General features: G+C 41.9%; 1 protein-coding gene across 1 annotated transcript in view; it reads left to right on the top strand.

Moving 5' to 3' along the window:
• The window catches only part of LOC306789319 (cadherin-12-like), a gene marked incomplete at both ends in the record, with an annotated part of 64,213 nt that extends 38,133 nt beyond the window's left edge, over nt 1-26,080 (top strand). The window contains 4 exons of the mRNA XM_079285212.1: nt 7,525-7,646; nt 7,777-7,891; nt 15,777-16,028; nt 25,494-26,080. Coding sequence (XP_079141338.1) covers nt 7,525-7,646; nt 7,777-7,891; nt 15,777-16,028; nt 25,494-26,080 — 1,076 coding nt within the window. The remainder of the gene's footprint in view (nt 1-7,524; nt 7,647-7,776; nt 7,892-15,776; nt 16,029-25,493) is intronic.
• Between the last annotated feature and the right edge of the window lie 562 nt (nt 26,081-26,642).

Here is a 26,642-nt window from a genome sequence, read left to right as displayed (position 1 = left end):
GGCTTTTACAGCTTCCGATCTTTTAACCTGGACAACAGCTGTGCAGGCATGTTGTATTTATCAGTAGTTATCTTTTGAAATTATGCTAATATCACATGTCTGCTATCATGAAAACCTGTGGTTGGTTTGTTTGCTTTCACACCACAAACAAACTGCACCAGAGTCCACATGGAAGCGGAGTGAGACCCACCTTTTCATGCAGTCTCGGTTGGATTGTTTGGTGCCCAGCAGGGTTCCATTGACAGCTTTCACACCAGCCCAAATAATAACCGTACTACCCAACGCAAACCGTCCTGAGTTTAACTGTACCAAAGCGGTTCGGCGTGTGAAAGCACCTGATAAGATCTTCTGTTAACCTTCATCACCAAATAAAAAACAAAGTACCACCGAACAATCCAAATCAGTACAAATCACCAAATTATATTTCACCAAACATATTAGAAGGTGCACCAACAAACAAGGCCACACACAGACACACACACACACACACACACACACACACACACACACACACACACACACACACACACACACACACACACAGAGAGAGTCAGGTGAGAGAAACAAGTCTTGTCAGCTTTAATCCAGACACAGACAGAAGGCTCACTAACCAGGCAGGCAGAACTAAGAATGCTGTCACAGCTCTTTGTGTTGTAAACTAAAGATCCTCACAGTAGTTTTACTGGATGAGGTTTTAACTTTGACAAACCAACATAAGTGTTCAGCTCCACAGAATTTCACCTCCAAGGTTAGTGGCTGTAAAAGCCATAATAGTGATCTCTTAAAAGATGCCAGATACCCATGGGGTCTGGAAATCTGGAAATCTACTTTGTGTACTAAAGTGACAGTTTGTACATCTGTAAACTGTGTTTCGTATGATTTCGGTATGATTTAGGGATATCCATCAACAAAAATGGAATATAATATTCACCATTAGTGTTTAATAACCTGTAACTTGAATGAATGTGTTTTCCTCAGCTTAGATTAAGCCTTTCATATCTACATGGGAAGCAGGTCCGCTGTGTTGCACTGCTATGTTGCTACGGAAGCCCAGAAGGTACAAACCAAACACTGGCTCTAGAGAGAGCCTTTCAAGTATATTTATGTTTAAGTGGCAGCTTGAATTTGAGCAGGAGAATAATACGTGAGTCAGAGAAGTTATTTCACATGACGTTCTCCAAAAAGAGAAAAGTGGTCAAAGAGACCAGAGTCTTTAACCAGGAATGAACAGACTCTTATAGGTTCATTCTTCACACAGACAGTTTAAAACCAGTGTGTCTCACATGTTTAGAGACCGTGACAATTATTAAAAGCGGTAAATGAAGCGACACTACGAGACAAAGCACTCTTTTGAACAAACGTACCCACTCACATCTGAAATAAAGACACAGAAAATAAACCTCAGAGCCCAAAATGATCAGAATCCTAACATGAATTCACTTCACAACAATGATGTTACCAGAGAGAATAGAGCTGAAACAAGTGGCTTAATAACCACAGATAAAGATCATGCTCACTGATTTCTCTTTTTAGAAGATGAGAAAAATATAATATTGTGTCTTTTTGATTGACATCACTTCACACCTGAATGAACTGAATTTAAAGCTGCAGGACAATTCAGTGAAATTCATTTTTCTAAAATGAATTACTTTATTTTAAGATGCACATTTTTGAAAAGCTTTCTGTTATGACAGTTATTCTTTCATCCAGCCCTTATTGTACTTGAAATTAGAAGAACATTTATTTATGTATTTCTATGTAATATTTATAATCCATCCAGTTAAATTTGAAAAGTGAGAATAATAATTGTTAAAATATAATTGATGTGTACTTTCTTTATTTGATTTGACAGTTGTTGACGACACAGAGACTACTACTAGGCTTCTTGAATATATATGGCACTAAATCGCGCAAGTTAGATATTTTTGTAATGTTCCGGACCTTTGCCCGAGGACATTTTCTCAATCTGGACCTTTTGGAATTTGAATTGAATACCCCTGCCTTACAGGGTGAGGTGGGGAATGGAATATTCATCCATAGCTCCACTTACAAATCATCACAAAAAAGACACTTCAGAACATCACATAGTACTTAGTGTAACAATGGGCGTGCTGTCAATGGAGGTGCTCATAGCTAATTCATCATATTTTGAATGGCACCAATTAGCCAAAATGGAGACAGATATAGGCCAAAAATATTGATGCGCTACGGGGTTCTGCTCTCCTGATGCCTTTAATTCTTTCTGCAGTCATATCACAGGCTCATATGTTGGCGTCAGCACATCTATCAGATTAGCAAAAAACGTTTTTCATGTACTCAATATTCCAACAAAAGTCAACACTGAGCTAATACAAATAAGAAAAGAGTGCGACAAGAAGCTCTTCACATGGAAAAATACTATATATCTGGGGAAGGAGTGATCGCTGTAAACAGGATTAAAATCAATATTTTACTGGAGATAAGGTGATAAATACTCACTTTGGACAGGTAGAAAATGACTATATTACTGGGGAAGAAGTGATACATAATCACTGTGGACTGCATTGAAATTATTTACCAGCCCAGGCGCTGTAATTTTAAAGTCAGCCTGCCTCCCATAGATGAATGAATCCAGTCCAAATGAGGCCTCATTCTCGCTTTTTCATAAGAAACCAAGGTTTTGACAGTCATCAGAGGGATTTAAGAAAAAAAACTGTTTTATTTTTGCAAATATCAACGGCATGCTTGTTAAGGGGGATAAACTCAAAATTGTACCTTCAAAGTTTTGACTTAGATTCCCGTCACAGTAATATGATTATGAACACTATCAGTTAGTTACTGTGGTTCTTCTTCCCTGTTAAGACAACTCAAAATTCACTCATTTGGTGTGTAGTTCAGGGATTTGCTGTGTGTGTCCTGTGCTCTCTGCTTCATAATTCACAGAGACAGTCTCTCGTGTATTGAAGGATTTTTAACCTGCAGCGACATGTCACCTTCTAACTTCATAATAGGATTTTAGTTTGTAATTGTTCAAAAGGTCCACAACAATGTGTTTGCAGGTCTAGTTCCTTAACTAACAGTTAACTCGAGAAGAACAAGTCACATAACTACTGATTAACTAACGACTCACGTGAACAGTGAGTGAAGAACGAGTCACATAACGACTCACGTGAACAGTGAGTGAAGAACGAGTCACATAACTACTGATTAACTAACGACTCACGTGAACAGTGAGTGAAGAACGAGTCACACAACTACTGATTAACTGACGACTCACTTGAACAGGGAGTGAAGAACGAGTCACATAACTACTGATTAACTAACGACTCACGTGAACAGTGACTGAAGAACGAGTCACATAACTACTGATTAACTGACGACTCACTTGAACAGGGAGTGAAGAACGAGTCACATAACTACTGATTAACTAACGACTCACGTGAACAGTGACTGAAGAACGAGTCACATAACTACTGATTAACTGACGACTCACTTGAACAGGGAGTGAAGAACGAGTCACATAACTACTGATTAACTAACGACTCACGTGAACAGCGACTGAAGAACGAGTCACATAACTACTGATTAACTGACGACTCACTTGAACAGGGAGTGAAGAACGAGTCACATAACTACTGATTAACTAACGACTCACGTGAACAGCGACTGAAGAACAAGTCACATAACTACTGATTAACTGACGACTCACTTGAACAGGGAGTGAAGAACGAGTCACATAACTACTGATTAACTAACGACTCACGTGAACAGTGACTGAAGAACGAGTCACATAACTACTGATTAACTGACGACTCACTTGAACAGGGAGTGAAGAACGAGTCACATAACTACTGATTAACTAACGACTCACGTGAACAGTGACTGAAGAACGAGTCACATAACTACTGATTAACTGACGACTCACTTGAACAGGGAGTGAAGAACGAGTCACATAACTACTGATTAACTAACGACTCACGTGAACAGCGACTGAAGAACGAGTCACATAACTACTGATTAACTGACGACTCACTTGAACAGGGAGTGAAGAACGAGTCACATAACTACTGATTAACTAACTACTCACGTGAACAGCGAGTGAAGAACAAGTCACATAACTACTGATTAACTGACGACTCACTTGAACAGGGAGTGAAGAACGAGTCACATAACTACTGAATAACTAACGACTCACGTGAACAGCGAGTGAAGAACAAGTCACATAACTACTGATTAACTGACGACTCACTTGAACAGGGAGTGAAGAACGAGTCACATAACTACTGATTAACTAACGACTCACATGAACAGCGAGTGAAGAACAAGTCACATAACTACTGATTAACTGACGACTCACTTGAACAGGGAGTGAAGAACGAGTCACATAACTACTGATTAACTAACTACTCACATGAACAGCGAGTGAAGAACAAGTCACATAACTACTGATTAACTGACGACTCACTTGAACAGGGAGTGAAGAACGAGTCACATAACTACTGATTAACTAACGACTCACATGAACAGCGAGTGAAGAACAAGTCACATAACTACTGATTAACTGACGACTCACTTGAACAGGGAGTGAAGAACGAGTCACATAACTACTGATTAACTAACGACTCACGTGAACAGCGAGTGAAGAACAAGTCACATAACTACTGATTAACTAACGACTCACATGAACAGCGAGTGAAGAACAAGTCACATAACTACTGATTAACTGACGACTCACTTGAACAGGGAGTGAAGAACGAGTCACATAACTACTGATTAACTAACGACTCACGTGAACAGCGAGTGAAGAACAAGTCACATAACTACTGATTAACTAACGACTCACGTGAACAGCGAGTGAAGAACAAGTCACATAACTACTGATTAACTGACGACTCACTTGAACAGGGAGTGAAGAACGAGTCACATAACTACTGATTAACTAACGACTCACATGAACAGCGAGTGAAGAACAAGTCACATAACTACTGATTAACTGACGACTCACTTGAACAGGGAGTGAAGAACGAGTCACATAACTACTGATTAACTAACGACTCACGTGAACAGCGAGTGAAGAACAAGTCACATAACTACTGATTAACTCACGACTCACTTGAACAGGGAGTGAAGAACGAGTCACATAACTACTGATTAACTAACTACTCACGTGAACAGCGAGTGAAGAACAAGTCACATAACTACTGATTAACTGACGACTCACATGAACAGCGAGTGAAGAACGAGTCACATAACTACTGATTAACTAACGACTCACGTGAACAGCGAGTGAAGAACGAGTCACAGAACTACTGATTAACTAACGACTCACGTGAACAGCGAGTGAAGAACGAGTCACATAACTACTGATTAACTAACGACTCACGTGAACAGCGAGTGAAGAACGAGTCACAGAACTACTGATTAACTAACGACTCACGTGAACAGCGACTGAAGAACGAGTCACACAACTACTGATTAACTAATGACTACATTTTGTCGCTGCTCTTATTACATCATATCACATTATCTCCATGAGCAGATGGAGTTTGTCCCGTTGTTATGGTCACTTTGAGGAGGTTTCGTCCACGTTGGCTTAAAAGCTACGATTGAAACTTTGTTCTCTGTCATTGGCCATGTATTCAGTACAACGGTTAATGGAGGAAAGACAGAAAGTTATGATATTTACAGTTAAAATACATAAAGAAAAATCATTGTGACTCTTTCAGCTCAAGGGAAAGCTGTATCTCCTATATTCTAAATTTGAGCAAGCAGCTTAACTCATCCTGACTCTGTGTGCACCATATGATTCCCCCTGAAAGCTTCTTGAGGAGGCAAAGGGCTGCAGTCACGAATCTTCCAACCTTCCTCATTATATGTAATTATATATATACAATATAAATCTTCTCACTCAGTCATAGAGCAGAAAACAAGACTGTGTGGTTAAGATGATGCACAATGGATTAACTGACAGGTGTTTGAGATTAGGATAAACACATACACACACACAGCTGGGGATCATTTCCGCTCTGACTACTATCTGGCTCTATCTCGTGGCCAAAGCTGATATTACAAATGTCACCAATCAGAACACAGCGGCAGCATTTGGGGGTTGACTGGTTGGGATGTCATGTAAGATAATGAGATGAATGCAACTGAAACATGATTTAGTGACTACTAAAACCAAAACATTATGTTCAGTGAGCTGCTTATATAATTTAGCGACATATAATGGATAGGTCTAAAAGTAAAAAGAATTATGAAACTTCAGAAAATCATACATCTTCCTTCAATTAAACGGTATAGATGGTGCTGCTGCACGGGTCTGTCAGGGCTGCTAAACCGAGCTCGAAGTTTGTCATGTACAAACAATGTTAGAGAACTGACGATGACGTCATCTTTGTATTTTGGTTGCCTCCACATCATTTTACGTATTTTGGCCAATCGGAGGTTCGAGTGAAACAATGAATTACATTAAATTGATAGAAGATGTCCCTCACTAAGGGAGGGCACTCTCTGACCCCCACCACTAACTTTTATGTCCTGAAGGTGTCCCTGTTTTGGTATTTTAATTTAAATTCCAAAGAGGAGAAGAAAACATTTTAAAATTAACCAGTTACTCTTTTATTACATTTTCATCTTCCTCTTCCTCTTGAACCCCCTGAACAATAGAGAAGCAACCTCCTCTGCCTTGATGGACCAGCCTCCTCTGATACATACATACAAACACACATACAAGCACACATACATACATACGTTTGACATACATTCGCTAGCAAGGACCACGCCATCAAATAGAAGCGTTTATTCGATTTATTGAAGGTAAACGTGATTGAGATGCGAGGTTTGAGCTTCATGTAACTCGTCTGGGTAGCCGAACCCCCTCAGGACCCTACGTAGAGGAGAGGGGGAGGGAGGGAGAGATACCGAATACGAGAGCTTGGCGAGTATTTATGGATATGCAGGATTGAGGAGTGGTCCTGCTCCCGAAATTCCGATAAGTATCTTCAATACATACATACTTGTGCTATTTTAGTCTTCAGACCACTCAAAGCGCTTTAACACTCCATGTCATCATTCACCCATTCACACACTGATGGCAGGGGCTACCATGCAAGGTGTCACTTGCCAATCACAACTAACTAACATTCACACACCGCCGGGACAGCTACAGCTATGGGAGCAACTTGGTTGCGTGTCTTGTCCAAGGACACATTGACATGGACTAGCGGAGCTGGTTGAAGAACAACCCTGCTCTACCACGGATCCACAGTCGTCCATAGATTCATACACACATACACACATACATATATATCAATGGACAAAATGAGTTTTGAATGTTGCTTATTGAAGGAACAGTGTTCAACACTTTGGGGGATTCATTTGCATTAACTTTTTCTTCATTCGTTTATAATGACCTGAAACGAAGGCCTTTTTCTTGAAGTTTGATTTCTGCTGGTCACACTGATAGACTGTCAGTGTGTTGTATCGAGACATGAGGCTGTGCCACTGACTGTGTGGTCATGTATGGCTTCATGTCTCTTACAGACAACCCTCTGCTGTATACTAAAGTGTCGGTGGCTGTCAACGTCCTGGATGTGAACGAGTTCCCTCCTGAGCTGGCGGTTCCTTCAGATACCTTTGTCTGTGAAAACTCCAGAGTAGGACAGGTAAACGCAGCTGTATCTGCTTGAGATGATGTGCTATATAACAAATACTAAACACATGTATTATTTAAATACATCGGTTCCCTTATTCAGTGTGCGAAGTAGATCCTTTCTCTGTTCGCTTCCTAACCAGGTGATCCAGACAGTCAGCGCTGTGGACAAGGACCTTCCTCCTGCTGGCCAGAGGTTCTTCTTCAAGTCCCCCAAAGAGCTTCGCAACAGGAACTTCACCGTTCGAGATTTTGGAAGTAAGCAAGAAAGGGGATTAAGAAGATGGTTACATGTTGAAGGATGACTATTTTCTTTAATTAGCAAAGCACTTTGAAGTCTATATCTTTATAACTACAATGTATCAATTGAACATTTGAAAGAAGGAGTTGCTCTTCGTGATGAACCTAGAGCGCCTTCTTTGGCCGTCTCTTCTCAGGCTTTGGTTCGCTCATCGTCACAGCTTTGTTTTCAGCGGCAGCAAGCAGCTGTTTCCAGTGAAAGCTCTAAAAGCCCACTGTGCCCTCACAGCAACCAGCAGACAAACAACGTCAGAGGCCAGCTGGTGAACAGAGTGGAGCATTTAGCTTTAGGAGTCGGTAGAGACCAAAAACTGAGCTAAAAGAGAGAGAGAGAGAATATTGGACACACATTTGCAAAGTTCACATGAAGGCAATTGCAAATGAATGATAATGTTGCTCCATAAATGCTCGATGTGTAGATAAACAACTGTTTAGTTGCTTGTCATATCAACATAACAGGTGATGGTTTGTCAATGTGTTTTCAATGAGTTTCTGCCCCCAAAGAGCCAAAAAAGCAAGTTAAAAGTCGTGACTTCATGAGTATAGACTATTATAGATTCATATAATTATTTCCTAAATTCACAACATGTTTTTATCTGAGGACATAGTATGCTTCAATCCATATTTGTTGGGGTTCAGCCTTTCAAATACAACATTTCAACTGAGGTCAAACTACTGTTTGTTGAAGATACTGACAACATCAGCCACACGTTCATGAAATAATAACGATTGAAGATAATCGTTATTCACACATTTAATGAAGCAGTCACAAGTGATGCTTGAGTCATGGTGCTGTCAGCGCCTGAAATTGCTCCTGAATGTGCAGTTGAGGTCAATTGTGAAGAGTAGAATCCTCCAGTAAGGAGGAATGGTTTGATTGACCTTTGTATGAATTTTGAATGCACAATTAATTCCCTCTGCACTGCAGTCCCTGACAATGCTCTAGCTCCGCCGAACGGCGTGTGCTATCTTCACGACACAGGTTGCCTCCAGACGCTCCAGTGATGAGCTTCATCGCTGCTTTACACGGTCAATGCTGGACTGTTATACACACTACGAACAGTCTTCATCACTAACCAGTGGGAGGCACACGCGCGGCAACAAAAAGGAAACGTCTTGTGACCTTACAGCTCTCGGCCACAGTGTCCTGTTTCTTCGATGGTTTTATCATTTGGTTACGATTCACTTCTGAAAGAAAAAGAAGACATTTGCTGCTATTTAAAATGTTCTCCGATACCCGCTCCCTGGGAGCTTCAACAAATCCTTCCTCGCTGAATGAAGAGTGGGTCTGAATGTTGCTCTGGGATGTTCAGCTTGTACAAATCCTCCCCTGACATTTCCTGCTTCCCCCTGCAACACCTCACCAACAAGCATTGTTGTGTTTTTGTATGTTTGTATATATATAGTCAGCATCACATCTGATAGACTCAGACACATAGGCCTGCAGCCACCAAGGGGAACTGGAGCGTGTGTGTGTGTGTGTGTGTTTGGATACCTATCTAATAGTGGACCGCTGTGATGTTACACATTCACCAACAGTGGACTGGCAAGTCGACTCAGAATCAGAAATACTTTGTTGATCCCCTGGGTGAGAATTGGTACGTTACAGTGGCTCTTATACACAAGCATGAAGTAATATGAGATAAATGTGAAATATATAACACAATATATGCAGAGAATACAAGTAAATAACAGAAACAAGGAAGGAGAAATATGTGCAAATATGTGCATCAAACACACACAACATACAACCACAGTGTTAAGACACACACACACTGTTTATAAGCTGCACATCTCTTTGTCCTACATTATGAAATATTGGCTTCATAAAGGCTCCTGTGTGCTGCATGGTTGCTGCTATGAAAGATATTTTCCTCACAGAATGCTTTTAATGAACTCATGAGTGATTTGTATTTGTCTGCTGTGAAACTGTTCGTGTTGGGCCTTTGCCCCATAGAACCTTTGAACATGCGCAAAGAGAATGCAGCACAGTACTTGACATCTCTTTTTCAAAACGAAGAAAAACAACAGTGACACCAGAGTCACTGAAACAAACAGTGATGTGTGCAGCAGTTATAAGTTATAAGTTATCTTATTGTGTCAATATCATTATGTTTCCACGTCTTAGCTATTAGCTTGGAATGCAGAGTGGGAAGTATGAATTATATTAAGTAACCTGCGGATGTTGGAAAATGAATGACGATTTTTTATAAAACCAGTCTGGTCTTCAGAGATAATTAGAGGCGTAATATTTTCAAGTCGGCGAGACAGTACCTTTGCAATGATTTTCGCGTCTACATTGAGAAGTGAGATCGGCCGGTAGGATCCACAATCAGAGGGGTCCTTATCCTTTTTTAGTAAGAGTGTAATGGTTGCTTGTGATAGTGTAGGTGGAAGAGTACCCCTAATCAGCGACTCCTGATACATTCCAAGAAGAATTGGAGAAAGCTTGTCTTTAAAAAATTTTTAAAACTCTACGGTAAAGCCATCAGGCCCCGGAGTTTTGCCACTTTGCATAGTTGTAATTGCTGCTTGGACTTCCTCTAGTTCTACTGTACGTTGCAGTTCCGCAATTTTTTCTGATTCAAGACAGGGGAAGTCGAGGCCGTCTATAAATGTTTTCATTGGTCCTTTGGTTAAGGTAGATTCAGAAGTATACAACTTAGAGTAATATGCCTCAAAAACTTTATTAATTTCTTGCGGGCTTGTTTTCAAGTTGCCATGACTGTCTTTAATTTCAGGGATCAGTCGTGAGGCTGCTTCCCGCTTTAGCTGATGTGCCAGCAGCCGACTGTTCTTGTCCCCGTACTCATATGACCGGCCACGAGAGTACAACAGTAGTTGTTCAGCTTTTTTGGTTGATAGTAAATTAAATTCTAATTGCAGGTTCTCCCTTTCTTTAAAAAGTTCAGGTGATGGATTGGAAACACACTGCTTATCAATGTTGTGAATGGATTCCGTTAACCTCTAGTTGTTGCCTCCCCATTTTATTCCAGTATGACGTAAAGGAAATGATTTCGCCTCGTAGAAACACTTTAAGCGTTTCCCACAGAAGGGAAAAGGAGACTGTAGGATCCGTATTAATTTCGATAAAAGTATCTATGGATTTTGCGATTTTATTGCAAAAATCTTTGTCAGAGAGCAAAAAGGGGTTTAGCCTCCATAGTGGACGGTCTTTCTGATTTAAGGTGAAGGAGATGTCTAATTGTAGAGGAGCATGGTCCGAGATAATAATGGGTAAATATTCTACAGATTTAACATAGGGAATGAAAGCTCTGTCTAAAAAGAAGTAATCAATTCGTGAGAAGGAGTGAACATGTGAAAAGAAGGAAAAAACCTTCGAGCTTGGGTTTGACAGCCTCCAAGGATCTACACATCCATTGTCATTCATATAATTTGAAAAAGCTTTCGACATTTTAGTGGGAGGAACACTTCTAGAGGTTGAGCGGTCCAGGCTAGGGTCCATTACACAGTTTAGATCCCCTCCAAGTACCAGTTGATGTGTATTTAAATTTGAAAGTGAGGCCAAATGTCTGTTAGCAAAGCCGACGTCGTCCCAGTTGGGAGCGTATACATAAACCAGTAAAACAGGTGTATGGAATAGAGAGCCTGTCACTATCACGTATCGACCGCAAGAATCCGAAACAACATTTGTCGGAGTGAATTGTATTTTTTTGCTCATTAGTATTGCAACCCCACGTGCCCTGGTATCAAAATCTGAGTGGAACACATGACTAAACCAAGCCTTACGCAGTCTGAGATGATCCGATTTTTTCACACCTCTTCCTAACTGGACGCAGTCGAGTGAACATCAGATTGTTTCAGTTTTTAAATGTAAAATCTCTCTTCTTATATCAGGACACATTGTCACACTCTCTTCGCTGGAGTTTGCTCGCTTCGTCGTGTGTAAAATAGATATTGGAGAGGGAATTATGACCAGTTTAACTTTTTTAAAACTTCTACGATACCTAATGTATATGTATAAACCAAATGGGACAAACAATAACGACGCTGCCGTATTTACGCCTATATGACAATATTTTGAGATGCTACAATAATAGCAAAGCCTAGCAGTGATCGAATCAAACTCAGAAAACAAGCATTTTAAAAGTTGTTTGCTTGTCCCGGATAGACCTGACAAATATGAATTCAGACTTTTTACAAATCGCCATCATTATGTTGTTATTATTTCACCGTCCTCATCATCTCGTAGCAGTCCAGCCTTTCGGAACCCGTTGGTGATAGTGGATTCTTTCACACTGCTCCACGCTGTTAGGATCCACTGGCAGACTTGAGAGAAAGTTGCTCTTCTCATGCGGCCAGTTTTTGTGAAGGATTTCTCTCCGTCCGTCATCCAAGCCTCCCACTGAACTCGGAGTGCCACCTTAAATGAACGGTTCACACTAATGTCAAGGGGCTGCAAATACTTTGTTGTGCCCCCAGGAACCACAGCTAGAATAGAGTTTGTCATCTTGATGGCTGCTTTAACAGAATCCGTTATGTGGGCTCTCATGCGGCTGCTTTAACAGAATCCGTTATATGGGCTCTCATGCTGTCTAAAACTAGCAATGCAGTTTTTCTGTGAAAAAATCCCCCTGTTCGCTTCGCATAGCATTCCGTCAGCCATTCCTTCATTACGCTTTCTATCATCCACCCTTTCTTGTTCACTTTCACGGCGATTCCTTTCGGGAATTTTTCTTTCGGCATTGTCATCCGCTTAAAAATCACCATGGGTGGAAGCTTTTGTCCGGATGCCGTGCAGCCCAGAACACACGTGAAATGCGTTCTCTCATGGCCAGTTGTTTTGAGCGTGATGGAAGACTCACCCTTTCTGTTAACAGTCCTAGTGAGAGGGAGGTCAAACGTCAAAGGTACTTCGTCCATATTTATGATGTCGTCTGGTCCAATGGAATTTTCGGTTATATGTCTTTGCATGTATTCGCTGAAGTTTGTCATTTTTTCCTTGAAGTCAGGAGGGAGTTGCTGACCAGCGGTCGTCCGTGTTCTAATCGACAGGCCCTTTCGTTGCATGAATCTGAAACACCAAGACGGTCCACCTCTGAAATCTCCAATGTTCTTTTCGGTGGCGAGGGCTTTAGCCTTCAGTCGGATTTGCACGGTGGAAACACCTCGACCGTCTGCTCTCTGTGTGTTCACCCAATTCTCAAGAGTGTTTTCAAGATCAGGCCACCTGCTTTTCCTGCCTCTGAAGGCTTTTGTCGTCTTTTTGCAGCAGCTCAGTTCTTCGGCCTGGCGTCTCCAGTGTCTCACCATCGATTCATTGACGCCGAGCGAATGTGCAGAAGCTCTATTTCCTTCTTCGACAGCCAGGCGGATTGCTTTTAACTTAAAAGCAGCATCATACGCATTTCTTCGTGTACCGGCTTTCTCCATGGCAAGCGAGGCGAGATGCGTGGAATGAATGAAACTCACAGTGGCTGGACACGCTTTTATCCGTCCGGGGTCGAATCACGAGCATGCATTCATCTGCCGTGTGCGATCGGCTCCGCCCAGTGTGAATACAGGTGTGTTATGTATTCATCCGCCATATGCTCCGTGGTGAGGCGGCGGAGAGAGCGCCATACAGCGATCATAGTTCGTTGATTGTTGGCCACAATTGTGGCAAATCTTCTAGATATCTTCCAGATATGATCTTAGTTCATGATCTTAGCCTCTTTGATTTGATTAAAATAAAAGCTGAACAGACCCCCACCCCACGAGGGTACAGAATCCGTAAAATCCATAATACAGACACACTTACATTACAGACGAAGGTCTCTCAAGGCTACCAAACGGAAGAAGTAAAACGAAGCAGCGTGTCCACGTAGCTCGTAGCTCTGAGTAGCATTTACGGCTACGTTGCTTTTAGATTCTAATGAGAAGACACGCTGCTTCGTTTCACTTCTTCCGTTTGGTAGCCTTGAGAGACCTTCGTCTGTAAGTATGTCTGCATGAAAAGATGTACGAAGATATATTATATTTGCTAATGCTAATCGCGGTTAGCATTTCCCCATTGGCCGTAATGTTAAAATTAGCTTAGAAGCTAGCGAGTCGGACATGTACCTACCTAACTGAAGGTACATGATGTGGTGTGTTCAAGGACCAAAATGCAGACTCAGGACAGCAGATGATTTATTTCTCTCACTCAAAAACATGCACACAAAAACACGCATTGCGCTGTCCTCCGCATCTCATAGTAGACCAGCCTTTCGGAACCCGTTGGTGATGGTGGATTCTTTCACACTGCTCCGCGCTGTTAGGATCCACTGGCAGACTTGAACTATGATCGCTGTATGGCGCTCTCTCCGCGGTCCCACCATGCTCCGTGGTGAGACGGCGAGAGAGCGCCATACAGCGATCATAGTTCGTCGATTGTTGGCCACAATTGTGGCAAATCTTCTAGATATCTTCCAGATATGATCTTAGTTCATGTATAATTGTGTTTACAATGGCTGGTATGATGATGTTGCGCGGACTTTATTTTCGGACTTTTATTTTAATATGTCTGGACTATTTCCGGTATTTTTCTCCGTGACAAATGCTTTCAACAACACGCTGAATGCTACACTTTTCTAAACATTGTCCTAACTGTACCCCCCCCCCCCCCCCACAGCATGCAAGTAATATGTGTGTTTTCATAGTCTGCTTTATCTCAGCCATTCGTTGTTATTCAGCCATTCAGCCATGAAGGTACCGGTACATGATGTGGTGTGTTCAAGGACCCAAATGCAGACTCCGGACAGCAGAGTTATATTGCAAACCAAGATAATTTATTTCTCTCACTCAAAACCACGCACACAAAAACACGCATTGCGCTGTCCCCTTAATCTCGTAGTATCCCAGCCTTTCGGAACCCGTTGGTGATGGTACATTCTTTCACACTGTTCCGCGCTGTCAGGCTCCACTGGCAGATTTGAACTATGATCCCTGTATGGCGCTCTCTCCGCGGTCCCACCATGCTCCGTGGTGAAAAGCTGATCTTCTCATGCAGCGTGTCTATGTTGCTCATAGCTCTAAATAGCATTTACAGCTAACTGGCTTGGCCAGTTGCTACTAGCACAACAGCTATTCAGAGCTATGAGCAACAACAGTTATTACCTCATTGCTTTTCGTTTGGTAGCCGTGAGAGACCTTAGTCTGTAATGCAAGTATGTCTGCATGAAAAGATGTACAAAGATATATTATATATTCGCTAATGCTAATTGCGGTTAGCATTTCCCCATTGGCCGTAATGTTAAAATTAGCTTAGAAGCTAGCGAGTCGGACATGTACTGTTAAAAGCATCTTGCCGTTCAACCTTTTTTGTTAACAGTCCTAGTGAGAGGTAGGTCAAAGGTACTTCATCCATATTGTAGCGACCCTGTCAGTAACAGCTGGTGCAGAGGGGTTGCTGGTAGCAACTGTTCTGTGTCGGGAGCTAGTAAATGTTGTGTTAGACCGGAACCGGAAGTTGCGGTTGTTGTTGTGGCGGAGAAAAGCTACGGAAAAATCCGTATATAAATCGCACCGGACTATAAGACGACGCCTCAAAGCGTGGGGTAAAATGTAGCGGCTTATAGTCCGAAAAGTACAGTATGTCCTCCTGTTTAAGTAATGTTTGTCAGTGACCAATTTCTGGAGATGACTGAGCCTTTTGAAAGAAAAAACTGAATATTCTTATTTTTGCAGATTTTAAAGTCCTGTGCTTTAGTTTATTACAAATTAGTGTTATTGTAAAGTGGACAGGCTCACACTTCAGCTGTGCTAATGCTTGGTATTCTCCATCGTCGATCAGATTTGTGTCAGAGGTTGGCGTGACGGCGACTTTGTCAGTGACGTAACATCACCCTCTGTTGGTTTCCAGACAACACCGCTGGCATTGTGTCTTGGCGTACGATCTACCAGCAGCGGTTGCAGGATGTGTACGTCCTCCCTGTTGTGGTTGAAGACAGCGGTTACCCCGCCCAGAGCAGCACAGCCACCCTCACAATCCGAGTGTGTTCCTGCAGGGGAGTAGGCTCTCTGCTGAGCTGCTCAGCTGAGGCCATCTTCCTGCCTGTGGGCCTCAGCACTGGAGCTCTGATGGCTATCCTGCTCTGTGTAGCTCTGCTGATAGGTAAGCTCATCTTTCTACTATAACATGATGATATGATGAAACACCAAACACTGTTCATAGCCCCAGCAGCAGCTCATTATTTCACCTGCCAGCCCAGGGTCAGTCTGGGGCAGGAGCGGACTGGAGGAAAAAAGTGGCCCGGGAGTTACTGTCAGACCGGCCCACTCAATACACGGCGCGTTGCCCACTCAATGCATCGCACGTATCGACCAGTCAGTGGCCTACTTGGAAAAATACCCATACACTTAACATTATTTTGGATGATTACAAAGAAATTGCATCATATATGTTTTTTTATAACATATGGATCCACCAATTTGCCCGGATGGACACATTGAATAAAATGATACTGGCTATTGTAACACTCCAAGGTAGGTATAGTTTGCTAGATGAATATGGTTATATGCAGTGGCGCTGGTGCACATGTTCTAGGTAGGGCTGTTTTCTATTTCCCTTTAATAACTTGAGGGTTACCGTAATAATTCCCTTTAACAGGAAACGATACAATCTAACTATATTCAGGTTACCTTTAATTCAAGTTTACAACAAACGCAACACACACACAAGTTGGAAAAATGAAATGAAAGAAAACCCCTCGTTGCTGGCAGGATGTCGCCTGAAGCGTGGAAGTCCAAACTCTTAGTCCGCTTCACTCAAGAGAGCAATAAGATAAAAGTGTGGTACCTTAGTTAATGCTGCTGATAAATCTGTATTACATTACTAATCCCCTCCCCCCAAAATAAAATAATAGTAATATGATAAATAAAAAAATAAATATCTACATAAAAGGCTGTAGTGATCTAGAATTAATTGTGGAAGGATAACATACAGCAGATATGTCACTATCTATATGTGGCATTCTAAACGTGAAGAGGCGGGGCTTAGGCGGCTTGTCTGTAGTTCAGATCAGAGACGCTCCGTGAACTACGATCGACCAGAATGCCGGCTCCGGCGCTGAATCTATTTGAGGACGCTGATTGGCTAAATTGTATTTCACTCATTTATATCTTTAATCAGCATTAAAGCATCATTGGCTAAACTGCTTCATAGACCCGCCTCTTTGGGGCAGATTGCATGCTGGGTGTGTGAGTGTGTGTGTGTGTGTTGGGGTGCTGCCGGCTCGCAGATGGAAACCACGAGTGTGAATACAGATTGCGAGTAGTATAAATCTTCGTCAGTGACTATGAGCTTTAAGTATTAGAGTAAATTTAACGTGTTCTGTGACGCATAGAATACACTCGGGGTCGGCGATCTCAGAGCGAGGGCCGGTTGATGATGGAGGTGGTCCGGTATTGGACCGGCCCAAACCCCGTCGGCCTACCGGGGATTCCCCCGGTATCCCAGATGGCCAGTCCGCCCCTGGTCTGGGGTTGTGTGGCGGTGTACGAGCATTTCTTTAAAGCTCGATTCACTTTGACAAATATTTGGGTTGTTTGCTGACTCCCATGCACCTAAAACTAAATGCTGTGTTGCACAAGACCTACATTTACAGAAGCAGTATCAGATACTATCATAGTTTACTTACCAGTACAGTGTGCCAGTACATTGTCGGTTCATGGGACTGTTTTACATAATGATAAGTAATTATATTTATATAAATAGGTCAAATACAAAAAAAAGCCCTCCACAGGAATCCTTGTGTAGGTGAGGAGAGGGCTGTGAAGATGCCAGTGTGACATACTTAATGTCAGGATAAAGAACCATATGACTTTACATCGAGATGGCAGACAAGAGAAAACATTTTTAAAAAATTGCCGGTTGGTTCCACTTGAAAACAACACACACACACAATGTCAACTAAGCTACTACAAACATATTGTTCTGTCATGCTACACCAGTTTCCCTGAACACACTAAATACAGAGCTCTACTACATCCACATCTGAGCCCCACTAACAGATGTTACATCACTAGCTGTGCTTTACCTGCCCAGCACCACACAGCAGACAGACACATTGAGCAACTCGCTGGTGAACACAGTGGAGAATTTAACAGCTAAAAACATTTATTTTCAGGAGTTGGTGGAAACAAAGAAAAACAGAGTCAATATTAGTCGCAGCCAAAACTACAGCCACCCTGCTGTCCCTGCCAGTGCCTTTCTAATGATGTCCCTCACCTCTGCAACCTCAACAGACTTTCGGGGTTGGATGTAAATTCTCTTTCTCCTGTTCCTGCAGTGGGTTTTTTTCACGTCTTACGCTGTGTTCATACCAAGCACGAATTTACGCGTTGAGTTATTCGCGGGAGTTTGATTGCATGATCATTTGTGTTTAGTCACTCGCTCTAGCCATACGCTTGTTTACCACAGCTGTGCGGGTACAGAATAAAGAATTTTGCAGTGATTTAATTGCAATAAACAAATTAAAAGGATGGTGAAATAACAACAATATAATGATGGCGATTTGTAAAAAGTCTGAATTCATATTTGTCAGGTCTATCCGGGACAAGCAAACAACTTTTAAAATGCTTGTTTTCTGAGTTTGATTCGATCGCTGCTAGGCTTTGCTATTATTGTAGCATCTCAATCAACACTCAAAATATTGTCATATAGGCGTAAATACGGTAGCGTCGTTATTGTTTGTACCATTTGGTTTATACATATACATTAGGTATCGTAGAACTCTGGGTGAACACCTAAGGCTCCAATATTTATTTTCCTCCATTTCTGATTCAACAAAGTCAGGATGTCAGTGATGACGGGAGGAAAATCTCAGCGCTGACGGGCTTTAAAGAAACAGCGTCACACAATTTTCTCGCTTGAGTGAAAACGCGAGTGAGGCGAGTTTTGCATATCCGCAAAGTCATTCACCTCATTCAGTTTCAGTTCTGGTTTGTTCCTCCTCTGTCTGACCAAGGTCTTGCCTTTTACGTTTTGTCTGCATGTGGGTTGTATGTTATCTTTTAGTACTTTCTGTCCACTGAAATTGGTAGACCTTGTAGAACATCTCACCATCACATTTCCCATAATATGTTCACACCTTTAAATGAAAGCTGCTAGTCAGCACTTAAACCACATCAATATTTGGTGCAGTGTGTTTTATTGTAACTTACCCTGCAGTGTCCCCGACTCCTTCTATACCACATTATTAATAGGGTTCACAGTAGGACAATTCAATTTCAATAGCAATTGGGCCAAATAGCAAAATCACTGTGGGTTTGTGCGCTACACTGAATACTTTGTCGATGCAACAAATAACTCGAAGAGTAAAACGGTAATAGATAAATTACTACTAAACTAGTCACGTGCATCCCTTTTCTTTCACTTTGATGGTAACATTACAGGAATGCATTTATGGGACAATGACTACATCGCTTTATTATGTGATGCGCTTGGTAAATTAAATAAATACTCATCAGTGCATTAGCTCTGTAATTGGTCTTTTTTCACCAATTTAACATCTCATTGGCTCTGAGAGAGACATTTTGAAGCTTGTTGTTAACTTAGCTAACGCGAGCTTCTCTGTCGGCCTGGCCAGCCCAGAGTGCAACAGAGCGATTGGCTGGTGAGGAGTGTGTGTAATCCTGTTATAGCCTATCACAGCACAATGTAACATTGTGTCAGGTAGTGATATTCAATTAAAATTCAACGAGGTCCATTTGTGTAGCGTTAATGTAACGTAGCGTAGTGTAGCTAATGTAGCATAGCAAAGCATAAGGTAATGAAACATAATGTAATGAAACGTAATCCAATGAAACGTAATGAAATGAAATGTAATCCAATGAAAAGTAATCCAATGAAACGTAAAGTAATGAAACGTAATCCAATACAATGTAATCCAATGAAACGTAATGAAATGAAATGTAATCCAATACAAAGTAATCCAATGAAACGTAAAGTAATGAAACGTAATCCAATACAACGTAATCCAATGAAATGTAATGAAATGAAACGTAATCCAATGAAAGGTAAAGTAATGAAACGTAATCCAATACAACGTAATCTAATACAACGTAATCCAATACAACGTAATCCAATGAAACGTAATGAAATGAAATGTAATCCAATAAAAAGTAATCCAATAAAACGTAATGAAATGAAATAAAACGTAATCCCATGAAACGTAATGTAATGGAACGTAGCGTAGTGACCACAACTTGAAAGACATTTTTTATGAGGGCATTTTGAGAAGACTAACTGGATGATGACATACAACTTTTCTGTTAATGTAACTTTGTGACCTTGAAAAGAATACATATATTTTTTTCCAGATTATACTATATTATATATATATTATATATTATTTAAAGAATAAAATGTAAACGTGTAATTTTCATTTCATTCATTCAGTGTACTTTTTGAAGTCTCTGGCTTGCAGCTGGTGATGAGGTGAATTAATGCACGTGATGTAACACTAGAGGGCGGCAACAACCCAGAACAAGCCTCTAATTATCACAGGAAGGTCTTTTTTTCTTCTACCATCTCCTTTTATCTCTGCCTCCGTGACATAACCACCTGTCCAGCACAGTGGAAACACGCAGGGCCACGTGCACACAGCTCTCATGGTGTGTTTCAGTGTGTGTGTGCATAAACAACTGGTATGTGTGTTACATTACAGATAAAGCTGCTATGAAATGGAAGCAGTTTGAAAGAAGTTCTTTATCCTGCTCTCACAACTGAATCACTCCAATCATGAGTGTGTGTGTGTGTGTGTGTGTGTGTGTGTGTGTGTGTGTGTGTGTGTGTGTAGCATGGCAGAGAAGAATGAGGACATTGTGCCTTCTTTATTGGTGTTCTCTGTAGAGAGGGAGGATAGCTAAAGAGGACATAAAGGAGGAGAAGGGAGGATGGGCTAATAGCTGCTAATACGTCCACCTTTTTCTCGAGGCTTTTCCTCTCATTTGTCAGGATGGCAATGTAACACTTTGCTGTGTAGAGGAAGGAAAACAGGGCTGAAGAAATGATGCCATGGTGTTGATTACTGAAGTGAAACTATCTCAATATTTGTGCCTAAAATGGCAAATCTAAAAAGAGTATATTTTTACAAAGAAGGTTTCCTGGAATATGTACAATTGAAAATTGACACTGCTGGTACATACCAGAACAAAGGGAGAGGTTGTCTTCCTGGAGAATAGCATGTCCTGTGGCTTTCATAACATCCTGTTAGTACCTTCAAGGCAAAGACACAAGGACAGCAGGCGGGCTGGGGAGAACTAGGCCAGAAGATAAGATCCTGTCCACTGACTACAGGACATCAAGACCGGACTCAAGCACCGAGGCACTTCGTTTCATTTGGGACCAACCTGTTCATTATTTATTGAGTTATTGATTAATAGTTTAGTCAATTACATGCAAGAAAATAGTGTTCAGAGACATCACAGTGCACAATGATATGAAACAGAGAAGTAAATATTTGGCATTTTTGCTTGATCAATGACTGAAAAATATTGATCAATTAACACAAGTGTTAATTTAATAATCTAATTAGAAGACTAATTAGAATTAGCTAGAATGTATCTAACTACTGTATGAACCAAGACCTCTCGGTCTCTCTCTGTCTGTGGAACGAGCTTCACATATCATACGATCAACTTTATAAGACCCAACAATGTGCAGTGTGGAATTAGGAATAAACTTTGAATAACCAGGCAAACAGCGCTCTGCTCAGCAGCAGCCTCCGCATGCTGTCTGCAGCGGGCATTGAATCACATTGAATCACATTCGCTGATGATTCTGGATAAACTAACGTTACAACGGAACTCTTCTTCACTTCCCTGGAGTCAAATGAGCATTTTGGTTTTCCACAGCAGCACATTGTGGACAGGCCCTGCACTGGTGAAGTGCTGATGCTTAGTAAAGTAAACTAAGTAGAGTCATGCATTAAACCAGAAAGAGAACAAAATGATTCAGTCTACAAGCCAGGACAAAGATTTTAAAAGAATATTTCAAGCAGTGATTTCAAAAGATGACAGACTTCCGAGGCAGGCAGCACAGCAGCTCTGAGCGTAAAAGCCGATTAATTCACCTTTTCTGAAAGGGCTTTGACACCACCAGAGAGATGTTCTCCAAGTCGAAGGCTACTTTCAGGCTTATGAAGACTCAAAGGGTTTTGCTGACCCTCAATGATTAGTGGCATGACAATAAAACCGATCCATAAGTTAACAGGGGCCATTGTAGGTCACGCTGTTTCTGTCTCCTAGTCTTTTAAAGGGGCTGCAGCTCTTTGGCGCCAGCTGTTGGATAACAATAACCCCAAGCGTAAGTAACTGAGGCATACATGACCTTCTTACAGATCAACAGAGAGGCTGAAGGTAACATGACTGAACATCCCTCTTATCTGAATTCAAAGCTAACATATGAATAAAATGCTATATCAAAAGTTAAACTCATCTTATAGTGACGAATATCTAGCTACCCTGTTGTGTCCGCTCCAATTTCAAACAATTTACAAGTTTTCTCTCTGAAAAATGTAGCTTTAGTGTGATTTTCACAAGGTTCCATGACATGTCCACAAAGGGAATTTAAATACATGTCAAATTGTGATAATTTGTATCAAATTTGATGTGTTTTATTTCACATTTGGTGTAGCAGAGGTGTTCCCGGTCAGAAACAGTCGCTCATTAGAAATGAATGGGTGAGAATACGGTTGGTGTTTAAAATTGAGTTCAGTAAAAAGTCCATTTAGCAGATGGACACACTTCCTCTACCAGACCTCCACATGAATGTGTCTTTGAGCACACACACACACACACACACACAGAAACCTCACTCCTTCTTGGCTTCCAGCATGGCAGCCCCCACTAGAACTTTTCCACACCTGTTGGCATTTCAAAAAGCAACCGATTCTTTCAATACGTCTACCTTTTCTCGCAGATCTAGCACATAAAGATCACAGGTAATTCTGTGGCAGCACAATGACCAAACGCTTTTCTGTACACGAGGCTCTTGATCATTGAGGAGAGGCCAGGAAACTAACAGTGAAGATCTGCAGAGGAGGAAGTCACGATGAAGACAACGCAGATACAAAGCCTCTATTAAGATCGACCACAACATAAGGTTATAACATTACGGATTCATAGTCCGCTATAATGGACCAGGAACACCACATGAAACAAACACAACAGGGGGTTAGTATTGAAGATCAAACAGAGCGTCCCTGAAGGCTCTAGTACAGTGTTGGACTCTCTCATCCTTAAAGTACATACGTATATACAGACCATCCACACTATCACACTTAGAGCCCACAACAACCCTCACAGCCTACATAACTGTCAACCCAGTGCACTTACATGTTACATTGCAGTAACATTTAGTGTCTAATGATGACTAGTTGAGCGGTCGGTGCATCTCATAGAGACACTAGAGAGGACCTTGTGCGTTGGTATCAGACAATAATAAACGAGCTGGATGAGCTGCTGGTAGCCAGATGATCAGTTCTGTTTCATAATGCCTTATTCTGAGTGGGGCTCAGGAGGGCAGTATGTGTGTCTGTGATGATAGAAAGTAGTGTTCCTTACAGTCTGGAGAGCTTTCAGATTCTCCTCCCCTCCTCCTCTAATGCTAACACAGCGTTATTCTCCCGTCGGCAGCAGGACACAGTACTGTTGCTGATCCTGCTGGATCACAAACTAATACTTTCACATTATTCTGACATTTATTATGATACAGTGTATTGGATTGGATGCTTCTTTATATTGTCCCTTTTGTGTAAATGTCTTGCACACTATATAAACTATTTTGTGACACGCAACAGCAATCAGAATATTGGCTGTAGCTTGAATCACAAAGGCAGCTAATAAACTGCAATTTTTTCCCAGACAGATCTCAGACTGTGTGTGTGTTCTCTTTTAAATTCCCCTCTGACCGACTGTAGTGCCTGATATTATTTCTGGAAGCGTGTTGGTTTCTTTTTACAGTCCTCGGGTGTACCGTACTATACGGTCTTCTTTCCTCCTGCAGCAAGCAGCACAAAAGCCCTGATGCAGACATGTGATGGTTTTCTATTAAGCCTCCTAAAGAGCTGAGCATGCAGAAAGCACATGCTCTAGTGTACATACCAGCAGCCTCAATTAACCAGCGCCTCGTCTACATCGTGACCTTGTTTAGTTTCTATAGCACATCCCCGAGGGATGTCGTTCTATGTACTGATCTGCCTCACAGATAGTTGGTTTATAATGGAAGTGTGTGTGTGTGTGTGTGCACACATCACTTTATCAACGAAGGCATCTTTGCTGACAATTTGTGCTGTAATGTAATTTGAATATAAAGCAGAAAGATCACCTGAGACCAACAGAAATACAGCAGTCCAACATCTGAAGCACTGTGTCTTTAGGAAGACAGCTGTTTAATGGGGCTGCTGTGTATTGCAGTAAGCAGCAGCGCTGGTGGCATTAGCCGGTGTGGAGGCAGCCTCACAGGGCACTTTAGATTCATTGATTGTCTGGTTAGAGCAAAGGCCTTAGTTTCCCTGCTCCTGCTGATTATACAGTAGTAGACGGGACACAATGAGGACAGATGAAGTAGGAAGAGTGGCTGATGAGTGAGTGAGGTAGAGAAATCAACCAGGACAGAGAGCAGCGATATGACAACAAACAAAAAACCAAACAAAAAAACATGTTATGTGGTTGATTTGTTTTAGATAAACGGGATGAACTGGGGATTTTGAATCTAACCAATTATGAGTCATATATATATATATATGTATATACATATAAAACTCCATAATCTTCTACAAGTAAATGTCTTTGTGTAATAGGTGTACCTGGGGAGACAGCATGACTAGGATTGCATCAGAAATATTAGGAATACGTGTCCTTAAATTGTCCATATAGGGTTGTGTGTTAATGTCAAAACGTGAGAGCGTGGATTCACAGATCAGATCAGAAACACAGCAGAAATGTAGAGTAATCAATGCTTTGTACCAAGAGGAATTGAGACGTAAGTGAGCAGCAGGGCTTCCTCTTCTCACCATCTTCAAAGCTGCTCACGGTCAGCGTTGGCAGTTTGTATCCCTCACATACAGACTCCAACAGAGAGCACGTTAGCCCGGATCTGACATATGTAAGTGGTCCTATTTAACCAGAAATTGTTAGTTAGTCACTGAACGCAGTGTGATGTAAAGAGAAGTTCGCCCATATTGGCTGCCTGCATTGTGGGATGTAGCAGGCCAGTGAGGTGATGTGAGTCAAAAGAACAACAATATCAAGTTAAAACAAATCAGAATGGAATTGGCCAGGAAGCTCTACGATAGGAAAAAAGAGCCTTGACGTTTGTCTTCGATACGTGTGGATGTCTGTGGATGAGATCATTATTGTAGTTTCTTCTGTATATTCCTTGTCTCCAAGATTACAGATACAAAACCAGAATCCAAACCTACGCAGTCAGAATCATTTAAAAGATGCTAGAATCACAGAAACTGTCAACATACAGATTTTAAAACAAAAAATCAGGCAGAAAATACTGAGATTTATAATGCTAAGATCGATCATTTTCAAATAACTCATCACTTATTGTCCTTTTGTTTTGCAGTCATGGCAGCATTATACATGGGCCAGAGGCACCACAAAGAGAAGGACACTCTGATGACATCAAAAGAGGACATCCGCGATAACGTCATTCACTATGACGATGAGGGCGGCGGCGAGGCGGACACGCGCGCCTTTGACATGGGCACTCTGCGCAACACACACTCACAGTGCACCAGCACTCACAGCAGCAGCTCCAAGAAGGAGTGGAATGGCTTCGGAGACGGGGTTCTGCTGCACCTCAGCAGCCGCTGCGACCATGTCCAGTCCCCTGACATCCATCGTCAAACGGCCAGTGTAATCGTGAACAACAAACGGGTAACTGAGGGTGATGCTGCAATGATGAGGGAGTTCATTGCACAGAGGCTGGAGGAGAGTCAGCAGGGCTACGCCGCCCCGCCCTATGATTCGCTGGCGACATACGGCTACGAGGGCGACGGCTCGGTGGCCGGCTCGCTCAGCTCCATAGACGAGCCATGGGTTATTGACGATTCAGGGGATTTTAGCTCCTTTGGTGACTGGGGACAGCCGTTTAAAATGCTGGCCAGCATCCTGGACAGACAGCTGCCGCCTCTGGCTGAGGAGAGCTGAGAGGGAGTTGGACAGCAGAGAGACTATGGACAACTTTTCTAGACATGATTTTCTTTATTGTGACGGGCACTGGCTAGAACAACGTGAGGACATTTTAGGAAGCTGTCCATGTGAAGTAGAGTTGTCGCCCGGTTAGCTCGAGAAAACTGAATCTAGCTACAGATGTGTGAAAAGGTCAAGTTTACGGTTCCTCAAAGTGCCTGAGGTACTATATGTTTACATGTATTTTAATTAATGATAGTGAATAAAAACATCTCCATCTGAAGTGCTGAGTTCAATATCAGATCCTTAAGTCTCATCAGAACATTCCCAACAGTGCTCAGCTGGTTCCTGACTCTTCCTCTAGCATGTACATGAGGTTGCCACTTAGTTTCAGAGACAGCAACAGCTACTATGCAATTTGGTACGGACATACAAGTCCCTTCAGGATGAATCGATAACTAGTCCTCTAGGGCAGCGGTTCCCAAACCTTTTAGGCCACGCACCCCCTTCTACATCCCGACCGGGTTCACGCACCCCCAATCCCCCCCCCCCCCCCACACACACACCTTAAAAAAAAAAA

Source organism: Melanostigma gelatinosum (genome assembly GCF_949748355.1).
Source record: "Melanostigma gelatinosum genome assembly, chromosome: 15".
Lineage (NCBI taxonomy): Eukaryota > Metazoa > Chordata > Actinopteri > Perciformes > Zoarcidae > Melanostigma > Melanostigma gelatinosum.
The sequence above is the reverse complement of the archived record's forward strand: the minus strand, read 5'-3'. Positions and strand labels throughout refer to the sequence as shown.